The sequence below is a fragment of the Prenolepis imparis genome, unplaced genomic scaffold, assembly GCF_030444845.1.
Source record: "Prenolepis imparis isolate NDT839.2.m4 unplaced genomic scaffold, iyPreImpa1.0 SCAF_6, whole genome shotgun sequence".
NCBI classification, from domain to species: Eukaryota; Metazoa; Arthropoda; class Insecta; order Hymenoptera; family Formicidae; genus Prenolepis; species Prenolepis imparis.
Window position 1 is genome coordinate 19,305,732 of NW_028141164.1, and position 12,094 is coordinate 19,317,825.

Below are 12,094 nucleotides of genomic sequence, written 5' to 3' on the forward strand. Positions count from 1 at the left end.
GATACTATGTGTTTCCCGTTGTAGTGAATTGAACGGACAGTGACTCTCAATATGGAACGGGCATCTCAGAACATTCTAAACGATTTAACGGTTGCAAATTTGAAAGAGATTGCGCGACAAATTGGACAGTCTCCGACGGGAGCGAAAGTTGAGTTAGTGGCGAAAATATTGTCTGTCGGCGAGGATACTTGGAAGAGTGCATATGAGCGTTTTACGGGTAGCAGGTTGACGCAGAATCCCTCGCCGTCGGATTCGAGTGCTGATGCACCGGCTCAACAATCGCAGTCTGAGGAAATTATTGAGGCAGCCTCAGATCAGTTGACAATGCCGCCGGAATTGATGGCCAGAGAGCTTGAACTGTTGCGACGTGAGAAGGCTCTTTTGGAGCGGGAACTGGATCTTGTCCGACGGGAAGCGAGTGTGTCGCCTAGCGTGAGTAGTGCTGGCGATCATGCCGTTGATTCGAGATTTAATATTCGAACCATCAGCGATTTGTTGAGTGAATTTCGGGGCGATTGTGATAATTTTAGTGATTAAACTATTTTAGTGATTAAGATATTTTTAAAACATGCCTTGAAATGTGTACAAATTGTACTTTTTATATCGGAAGTTCAATTAATTATGTCGACAATAATAATTTATTCGTTTTATGAAGGTTCACAATTAAACTTACAATGTTGTTTTTCAAACTATTCTTCCGTGTTCAAAACTTATTCAAAATTTAGAAAACATTTAGCTAAATGTAAGTTAAATATTGAAAAAGTCAATGCTATAGATAATTCAAATAATTCGACAGAGATTCTTCCTAATAATTGTATTTATAACATTGATAAATACCAAGATTTAAATACCAATAATAATATTGAGTTGAATATATAAACACTAATAAGGATTTTAATATAAATTATTGTGCAGATCATATAAATCTTTCTGATACTTCTGAAGATGAATTTAATAATAGTTTGTTGATTTTTATACAAAATTCATATTCTTTTAGGATACCTGATTCAACAATTGATAAAATATTACAATGTATATCAGTATATCTCAACTTGTCAATCCTGTATTTTAAAAATTTGGATAATGTAGATGAGTCGAACGTTATTTGTTGGCACACAAACTATCAACATTTTTTAATTCTCACAATTAAGAATTTAAAACGGTTCCTTCAACTTGTACGTTCACTTATGTACCAATTATTGAAACATTAAAATTTTTATTTTAAAACAATTCTTTTGAAAAAATGTTTGACTTTAAAATTTATTAAACTGAGACATTTATATATTTCAGTGCAATAAATTCTAGATAATATGTATGATAAATTGTAATAAAATTAGATTATCAGAAGATTCATCAAAAAAAGATAATTTTATATACATTAAATTTTGGGAACAATTTTATGTCGTTTATTATTTTTCCTTCCTCTTTTTAAACACGTTACTTTTATAACTTAAATCTGTTCTCTGTCTGTAAAGTTTATAAACACCACATAATTTGCTATAAATATGATTGTGTATAAAACGATTTCTTAAAAAAAAATGTTTTAATATTCAGTTAAAACATGTAATCACACATATTTAAATACTAATTTCGACTTTGACGAGAACAGAAATATTAAAACCAGATCCATGAAAATAAAAATGAAACCAACGTTCTTTTATAAAAGCCTTGAACATTAAAGCATCAATTTAACAGTTTGATCGCCTTATATACTCTCTTCACCTGTTTTCTTACTACGGAAAGACTATTCGCCGCGGAGCCATCTCGCGGTAATAGCAGTACTAACTGTGCCAGTGTAAAGCACTCGCGAGAAACTCATTCTAAATACTTGACAAATAATTGCCGTGGGTTCAGACAGATTTACTTAAATAGTAAGCTTTTTCAACAATTTTTAAGAAAGACAATCTAAAATATTAAACATAAATTAAAATACAAAATAAATCTAATAGTAAATTTTTAAACAAAATATTGAAGATTAACTTTAAAAAGGATTGATTAAATATTGAATTGGAAATAATTATTTATAACTCTAAACGAACTTATTAAAGTTATAAATTTTTCTAATAAAAATAAATAAAAAAACAAACTTAGAAGATTCAATAAATTCGTTACACATTTAATTCCAAAATAGTTGGATGCTCTGCTCTAATGTATTTTACAAAGACACAAGACATTTTTAACATGCTTCAAATATTAAAAGCATTAAGTCTATATTAAAAGTATACAAAAATAATATAAAAATAAAATGTTGAATTTGTTAAAATATTAGAAATATTAGAAATATTAGAATATATGAATTGCAATATAGCCTAAAGCTATTATTTTTGAATATTATTTTATTTTCGAAGATTCGAAGCTTTAAATATTTAAAAAGTTCAAGATGTTTTTAAAATTTTTTAAAATATATTTGTGTGAATGACAAGTGTGACAAATTGTTTGAGTGTGAATTCATTCAGAGAGTACTAAAAATTTGTAAATAAAAAGAATTAACTGATATATATATATATATATATATATATGTATATTCATATACACTCGGCCAAAAAAAACGGTACATTTGCAAAGTAGTAAAAAATTGCAAAAGTTTAAGAATTTATAACTCAGCAAATAATTATGATATCGAGATGTTTAAAAAACGAAAATGAAGCTTGAAGTCTGTAGTTTGAGAAAATTTTAATGCCGATTACGTGGAATGATCAGTTTTGCAATGACAAATGATAGAATGTGAACCTGCAAAACTGATGAGCAGAAGGTCCACTTTCCTGAATTGCACGGCGTAAATCAGTTGACGTAGCTCAATGGGATAAAAAGCACGTGAAAATTTGAACTTTTCTCTTTAAAATGCACTTTGGCGGAACTCGATACGATAATTTTTCGGTTAATTATCGCAATTTGAAAAAAGTCGGTTTTTCAAGGACAAATTGTGATTTAAAATGTGTATCTGCTATCTTTATCAATTCGAACCGTTGCAATTCTATTCAAGAATGTTGCATTGAATGCGGAAATGTCCCGAAGCGAGCAAATTGTGCCGGGCATCTCGCGCAAACAAAGTCCGAGTAGGACATTCGCGGGGTTTTCGCCGGTAAGAGTTCGGCACTACTTCCTCGTGGATTAAAGGGTATCCATAAGGATTTCCCCGCGTAGAAAAAAGAAACACGCGCCCATTTTACATTTTCCGGAAAAATGATTATTTCCGCGCAGACAATTTGTGCATAGCTTGCGTTTCCGTATTTCCGCGATTCGTTGAGTCACCGGCAATTTAATAAAGTCCTGACAATAATAAATGAGATGCCCTCCTTGACAATATCCGCACAAAGACAAAGAAGTAGTGGCAACGTGAGTTACCAGTCGTTTTCCGGCGGATTGAGCCACCGAATTTCCGCGATTCAATGATTCCAGCAAATGACATCTATGCTCCAAAAGTTCCACGAATTATTTTTAAACGTGGGCAACTCTGTCCCGGTTAACTATGCTTGCCATTCTCTGACAGTGATTGAATCGAATTTAGACGAAATCAAGTATATCAGCATAGTATCCCAATGTTCGGTAGGACAACGCAGGGCATTCAGCGCTTGTATATGTTTTTAGCATTGTCCGCCACTCTACGCAACTCAATGGCATTCTCCTTCGCGATATTCGGCATCTCGAACAGAGCGCGTAGATGCGTTTGCACTATAGCGCGCTTATTATCGTATCGCTGTTTTAATAAATTCCAAGCTACTTGATAATTTTGATCCGACAATACCAGCGATTGAATTATATTTGCTTCCTTGCCAGTTATAGATGCTCTCAAATATTGAAATTTTTGAAAGCCACTTAACGACAAATTATTATTTATTATAGAGTCGAACATTTCATAAAATGGGAACCATTCCTCGTATTTCCCTGCAAATTTTGGTAAATCTAATTTCGGCAATCGTACACCGCACGTGGAGGTGCCCACTCCGACCGGGGACGCGGCGGGTAATATCGCGCCGCGGTTAGCTGCAGGCGCGCGGTCAAAATCCGAAATCATGCAGCGCAGTGCAGCCGTCAATCCATAAAACATCTTCTCAAACGCGACGCGATCTTCTCCTTCATTGTCACAAAGAGCTTCTATCTCGAATTACAAACCATTATAGTCCGTCCAATAATTAGATAATTTTTCTTTTCTCTCTTCTAAATTCGCGATCAATTCCGGCGTCAGTTGCGATACTGATTCTACGTACGTTTTTATGTGGAAGCATGCCGCCTTTATCGACGCACGCTTTCTCCTTAGCGTTGAGATCTGAGCCGAATGAGCCATAACTTATGTAATATCTGCATGTACCGCGCACAATGTATGCGATAATATTCGATAATTCACGCAACGGTGAAATAATAAATGAATAATTTTGATTGGCAAATGAGTGACCTACCTTGACCGCCGATTCGACCGCTCCATTGTTGCCTTCTTGCTCGTTCACGGTTGGCAGTCCACCGCCTCCTCTTCTTCTGGGAGCGTCGGCTGACCTCCTTACGGCTGGCAGTCCTTTTCCTTGTCCGGTTCTGTGACCGTCAATTGACTGCTTCAAGGATACCTCCTCAACCGACGATAACCAGCAATTGTTGATTCCCTCGCCTCAATCCAAATCAGCTCGCACCGTTAAAATGTTGATGCGGATCTGAGTAGCCTTTCACGATCCGGCTCGAAGGATCAAAATGTATTGTAATTCCTTGCGTGGAAATCCCGGGTATTCCGCGGTCGACGCAAGCCGAAGCACAAGCCTCTAATTTTCTTGCTGCAGTACGGCTGAGATGGTAGGCGAATGAATCGAGACGCCTTGTTCACTTCTTAAATACTCGATACTTCATTTTTCAAGTGAAAATCTCGCGCCTTATAAGTTCGAGGCGGCGGCAGGATTAGCAGTGTTCGTTCATCCGTTTTCGCGAGAATTATATAAACCGGCTCTCAGGAGCGATCCCGAAGGCTCCGAGAAAACCCGAAATTTTACGATCGAAGTCTTCGAGTCTCAAACAATTTGACTTTAGTAACGATCTACACGTCACGAGCTAAGATAAATACAATACGTGACATTCAATAGAGCATGTATGTATATAAGAAAAATAAAAACAATATCGCTCGTTTCGAACAGTACCTTACAATATTAACTTGGCAGGTCAAATAAATACATGACGAATAATATATATTAATAATGTAGAAGAAGTTAGTGTCAATACGAAACACCAAAGTTTGTTAATTTTTGCCATGAAGAGCTTTTACTTTCTCGGGTGGACTGTCTTTTATTGTAGAAATTTAATCCGAAGGTGTTTCTATTTGAGGAGTATAAAGTATTGTTTAGGAATGACCGTACTTCTTGTTTCTTGGTTGTATAATTGTGTACTTATCAGCAACTCGTTTAGATGAAATTACTTTAGTAGCATTAGTTCTTGCACTTTGAGATGTGCCTGAAACATGTACAATCTGATTCAACAAGTATGATAATTGCGCTGTTTCCAGTGCTTACTTTCTTCCATTTTTTTTTTCTTCATAGCCTGTAAATAAAATGATTATAAAGTTGTAATTATTTCTTGAATTTTAGTACTTACATTTGGCATATTTTCTTTATTCATGTCAATATGTACTTAAGATAGTGATGGGATTGTTGTAAGTTTTAGTTGATTATATTTTGATATCCAAAATTAGAAATTATATTGATACTTGAGAAATGCAAGTTACATATTTTGTTTGTTGCTAATGGTCTCCACGTTTTCCTTCTTCTACTAATATTTATACTGATACCCATAGCTGCACGTTGCTCATTCTTCAATGAAAATTTGTAAACAATATATGATATATTATAAATTATAGATTATTAGAAATAAATGATGTAATTATAATTTACGTACATATATGTATATGTATATATTGAATATAACTTTATTCTATAATTTAGTAATTGTGACACATAACTTAGCTAAAAAAAACTTATTCTGCATCATGCTTTCCACGTGCTTTTGTAATATTTTACATAGCACAAAATTGACACGGGCGAGAGATGCTCCCTCGAAGGGATCTCTACATGATAAAAGGAAATCAAGGAGGAAATGAAATAAAATATCGGATGTCAAAATGAGTCGTCTCCTTAAATCTATATCATTTTTTATTTTTTATGTTATATTTCAGTTTGTTCAAGTTTCTTAATGTGTTTTCATTGTTTCTTGTCAATTCTTAATAAAAGTAATATGTCGAAAAATGACTCTTTCATGTAGTTTTTTTATATATAATTATTATATAATATATTAAGATATATAAAATCAATTATACTAAAAATCAAATAATCAATAAAGATGTCAAATGCCAATAACATTAATAATATAATAAATTTTAAGTTATTATTGTTAATTATTTTATTGCATTTTTGTTTTTAACAAAACAATAAAAAAAATATTAATTTTACATTTTATTGTACATTTGAATATCACAGCCGTATATTTTTTCATCCCTGATGATTCGACGCGTTTGCTGTTTTGAACGTGACAAATATATGTGTTTGCAGTGATTTATGATATATACATTGTGATATAATACCGCCGTTGCTTTCTATAGTTGACTTCAGAATCTTTCTTATCCTCAATTTATTAGAAATGTATTTGTTCGTTTTAGTCTGTCGCAGTAGTCTTCTATGTTTAAATTCGTAAACACATAATGTCTCCAGCCATGGCTAACCATTTTAGCAGATTGAAGAGATTTGTAGTCTAACATAGCCATTATCATGCTTGATATTTCGAGAGGCAATTGCCTTATAAAATCGGTTTTACTTTCGTTGTATAAACCGATATAGCTCAACAGTTTCTTCAACGTCTCCATTGTTAATAATATAATCGAAGCGGTTTGCTTGCTTTATATAAAACAAGAAAGTGGTTTTTCACTATCGGATAAGTTTGTCGCTACGGAGCCATCTAGCGGCGCGGTTGCGTATTAGTCGAATGAATACATGTTTACTGCGTGTACTTATAGATGGATAGAAATATGCCTCTTGTTCTTGCTGCTCCTATTTAAGTATTTAAATAAATATGATTTAGTGTGTATTACTGAGACTTATTTAAAAAATAGAGATAAGTTTAATGTTGCAGTATATGATAATAATGTGTGTATATTACAATTGTGCTTAGTTAATTATAAAAAATAACTCTATTTTAATTATATTAACTATATACCCTACTTTAATTATATTGTAATTTATAATAATAATAAAGATTTTATAACATAAATTTGTATTTATTTGACGCAATTTTTTTATATCATTATTTTGTTTAGAAATATTTAATTATTTTGTACAATTAAATTATATTGTATAAACTTAAAATGACATTATTTTTTAGAGCAGTTTTTTTACAGTAATTAAAAACACTGTTTTTTGTATAACACTTTTTCATATGGCGCGTAAACTTGACGCCCTTTTTTTACTTTTTTTTTAAAAAAAGGTAAGTTTTTTTATGGTAAAAAGAGATAGCGGAGCAACTGCGAGGTATACGAAATAAAAACTTTTTTTTCTAAACTGCATTGTTTATGAGATATTCGACACACACATATGTATATACATAATTTGAATATTTTGTTTTCAGATTAATGTGCTGTGTACTACAACTCCGGCTATTGTACGTATCGGTGAGTGAGAAATTGTTTATTTTAAAACATTCCTATAGCGGTAATGGGGGTGTATATAATGTTTGAAAATATTGAAATATTAATATGTTTTATATAATATGTTATAATATCTTATTCGCGATTATAATATTTTTTGACAAAAATCAGCTGATAATTATCAAAAATATTTATCGAATTAAAAATATTATAACATCTCTTTCTAAAAAAGACATATTAAGTCGATTCTCGCGAGTATTGTTGCATCTTTTCCGCGATGCTGATTCACTGTTTCGATTCGCATTGTGCGTTATATTCGTAGCATCGAGAGGCAAATTAAATAAAATAATGTTTGAAATAATATATTATGATACTTTATCCGCGATTAATATTTTTTGACAGAAATCAGCTGATAACTGTCAAAAATATTAATCGAGTTTAAAGTATTATAACAATCTTTAGAATAAGTTACAATGTAGGCTCCCTGCATTGAGAAATTACAAATTCAAAAGGAGGCTATATGGAGCCACGCGTAGGGTATAGGTATGCAAATATTAAAAACAAACTTGTTGGAATAACAAATTTATTGAATCTAAACGTTTCGGTCCTTTCTTTGGACCTTCTTCAGTAAGTTTAATACAATAAATTATAATGGGGAATCTACATACTACCGCACGCAGCGCAAAAGCCGTGAGCTGCCCTATCGATATCCCATTAAATAGACAAAGTGAGATAATATGTCATGAGGTACTCAAAAGTGGACTCTAATGAAGAGTATAGTGAGGAATTTCCGAAAGGGGGCTCACTCTTACTCACACACTCATCCATCGCACGTTCACACGACCGTACGCGGACGCGCCCGACGCACGAGTGAAGAAGATATTCGTTTTGATGCTATTTATAAGGCGCCCTACGACGGCTCATAGCCTGTTATCGAAGTCAATGTCAAACACAATGTGTGGAATTTATTTCTCTTCTTCTCTCTCTCTCTCCCTCTCTCTCCCTCCTCTCTCGCCCTTCCCCCCCTCCGTCACACTCCCTCTATCGCTGTCCCCCCTTCCTCTCGCTTCCCCTCCTTTCTCTATCTCCCTCTCTCAAACATACAATCTATGGAAATTAATGTTACAAATGATTTATGGCTCTCTAAAGGAATTCGATAACAACTAAACGAAGACCGTCTTTCAGGAAATTTGAGGCATATTTGTCACAACAGATATATATGCTTGACTTAGACACTCTGTGTCTTCTTGTCGGTTTAAGCCATTTATCTGGCGCCTGATAAACAGCATCTCTGAAACAAGTCTCTTTCGTAGAAACGGTTCCTCATCCAAGATCTCAACGTTATACCAATCAAATTCGTGGTTATTCAACCTGTGATCTGTGATCACGGATTTTTGCGCGGTGTTTCTTTTTATGTGATTTCTGTGCTCCCTAATGCGTGTTCTCAACTGTCTGTTGGTCTGACCGACATAAGAGGCATTACAATTTTGACATGAAATTTTGTATACAACGTTATTATGCCAGTCTTTCTGCAGTGTGTCTTTATGCACGCGGATAAACGAGCGTAACTTATTCAAACCTGTGTAGGACATTTTTACATCTAGATCACGGACCACATGGCTAAACCGCTCGGACAATTTGGGTATGTATGGGACATTAAAATATGCAACGCGAGCCGAATTAGTATCAGGTGTTCTGTTAGCGTCACCTGAATTATTATTTTTATTTCTCGCAAACAAAGTCCTAAGCCTTTCGTGAAATGTTTCAAAAATCAGTTGCAATGGATACCCATTATCACGTAACACCCCAATGACCAATTCGAGGTTCTTTTGGTGATATCTTGGATGTGATAACCAGAAAGCCCTATCTATTAGGCCAAATATTGTGAGGCGCCCAAACCCCAGAGAAGGAGGAGGGAAAGGGGCGCCTCCAAGCAGGAGAAGGCGGGAGCCGACACTCCCTCGGCTCAGGCGAATGAGCCGATGGAGGTGGTCATGGAGGGGGCCTAGACATCGCCAATTATGGCGAAGAAAATAGGCCTCCTCCAGGCGAATCTGAATCACTGCGCCAGAGCGCAAGATCTATTCTTGCACACCCTGGCGCAGTGGAAATGTGGTGTAGGGATCGCGGCCGAGCCGTATCGCGTCCCACCGGATAATCCGTGTTGGGCAAGCAGCGGGCTCGGTCGCGATCACGTGGAGAAAGGAGATGGGCTCGCCTCCGTGTACCAAAATCGGAGGCGGGCGCTCGTATGCAGCCGTAGAATGGGGCCCACTGTGGGTGATAGGGTGTTACATCCCCCCCAGTATTGACCTGCCACGTTCGGGGATATCCTAGATGAAATTGCACGTCGTGCAAAGGAGACTCCCCGAACCTATTGTGGTCGCTGGGGACTTCAATGCCCATTCGGCGCATTGGGGTTCCCGGCGAACGAACCGCAAAGGCATGGTCTTGGAGGATTGGGCAGCAGTTCTCGGCCTCTGTATAATCAATCAGGGGTCGAGCAGCACCCTGGTCAGGCCGCAGGGGGAGTCCATTGTCGATTTGACATGGGCGTCTCCCTCTGCGGCGGACAGGATCCAGGACTGGCGGGTGATGGAAGAGGAGACCCTCTCCGACCATCTCTATATTAGGATGAGGGTCGACATCGCCTGCCGGGGGATGCTGAGCCGCGCCCAGGGAGGGAATCCGCCCGGAAGGTGGGCTCTAGCAAAGCTAGACTCCGACAGACTGGTGGCAGCCATGCTCTCGGCTACCTGGCCCGGTGCAGACAACGCACCGATGGGTATCGAAGACCAGGTGGCATGGCTCGGGGAGACAATGAGAGATGCTTGTGACATCTCTATGCCCCGAGCCAAGTCGAGGCCTTTGAGGGCGGCGTACTGGTGGACGGAGGAGATCGCGGATCTCAGACGCGCCTCCGTCCAGGCCAGGCGTCGCCTCAAGAGAATAAGAAGGAGGGGCCTCGGCAATGAAGACGAGGGCATGGCAGAAGCGCTCGAGGGTTACAGGGAAGCATGTAACACTTTGAGCGCTGCCATTAAGAAGGCTAAGGCGAGATCCTGGGATGAGCAACTCAGGAACCTCAATGCGGACCCTTGGGGGTGTCCCTACAAAGCGGTAATGAAAAAACTGCGGGGATGGACGCCCCCCGTGACGGAGGTGCTGGACACCGATGTACTCGAAAATATATTGTCGACCCTCTTCCCACAGTGTGACAGGGTTCCGGATCTATACGAAAAAGAACCTGTCGAGTGGGAAGAGGCGTACGAGGTGTCTAGCGCTGAGTTGGTCGGGGTTGCCAAAAGGCTCAGGGCTCGGGGCAATAAAGCCCCCGGGCCTGACGGCATCCCCGGAAGGGTCTGGCTATATGCCTTAGCCCATGTGTCGGAGCCCATTCGCAGGCTGTATACGAGCTGTCTACGGGAAGGAGAGTTCCCCCCAGTCTGGGGTAAGGCCAAGTTGGTCCTTATCCCAAAAGGGGGCAGAACCGATGGAGCAGCGCCCTCCGCGTATAGGCCCATCTGCCTGCTCGACGAGATCGGCAAGATTTTTGAAAGAATTATTGCCGACCAACTCGTCAGGCGGATGAATGAAGTAGGCCCAAATCTCCACGAGGAGCAGTACGGATTCCGCGAGAATCGATCAACAACGGACGCAATATTACGCGTCCGTTCTCTCGCGGAATCCGAGACTGCAGAGGGCAGGGTGGTGATTGCAACGGCGTTGGACATCACCAACGCCTTTAACACCCTGCCCTGGGGGAAGGTGAGGGGCGCCCTATTGGAACACGGCGTCCCACAATACCTCGTGGAGATAGTTAAAGCCTACTTCAGGGATAGGTGCCTAGAGTACCGGGATAAAACCGGTACTCTGCGCGGAAGGGCTATGTCGTGTGGTGTCCCGCAGGGGTCAGTTTTGGGCCCCCTGTTGTGGGACATCACATATGACAGCGTGCTCCGTTGTGCCCTCCCCCCCGGCTGCAAGGTTGTCTGCTATGCGGACGACACTATAATCCTGGCCGGGGGGAATGACTGGGGGGATCCAAAGAGAAAGGCGGACCTTGCTATAGCGTGCGTGGTGCGCTCCATAAAGGGAATGGGCCTTAAGGTGGCTCCCCATAAAACGGAGGCCATCTATTTTCACGATGGCTCCCGGGGAAGCCGCCGAAGGCCCAGGTTATCGTGGACGGCATCCCCGTCCAGCTGGGGCAAAATCTGAAGTATCTTGGCCTCTGGCTGGATGGGACTTGGAGTTTTGACGACCATTTCGGCCGTCTGGCTGAAAAAGCCGATGGGGTAGCGGCGGCACTCAGCCGCCTGCTGCCCAATCTCGGCGGACCAGACGGCCGAGTGAGAAAGCTGTATGCGGCCGTGCTAAATTCGGTGACCCTATATGGGTCACCGGTATGGGCGGACGAGGCGGTGGCCAGGAGACGAATTAGAGACGTCCTCCGACGTCTACAACGGAGAATGGCCATCCGCGTCG

At 39.1% G+C, this 12,094-nt stretch overlaps 1 protein-coding gene across 1 annotated transcript; it reads right to left on the minus strand.

The window, feature by feature from the left end:
* Nucleotides 1-3,565: 3,565 nt before the first annotated feature.
* LOC145937934 (uncharacterized) lies at nucleotides 3,566-4,048 on the minus strand. Its single transcript, XM_083041283.1, has one exon. The coding sequence runs from the start codon at nucleotides 4,046-4,048 to the stop codon at nucleotides 3,566-3,568; it is 483 nt and encodes a 160-aa protein (XP_082897409.1).
* Nucleotides 4,049-12,094: the final 8,046 nt, after the last annotated feature.

Excerpts from the sequence above, each read along its gene's own strand:
- LOC145937934 (XM_083041283.1), bottom strand. The coding sequence starts at position 4,048 with ATGTTTTATGGATTGACGGCTGCACTGCGCTGCATGATTTCGGATTTT.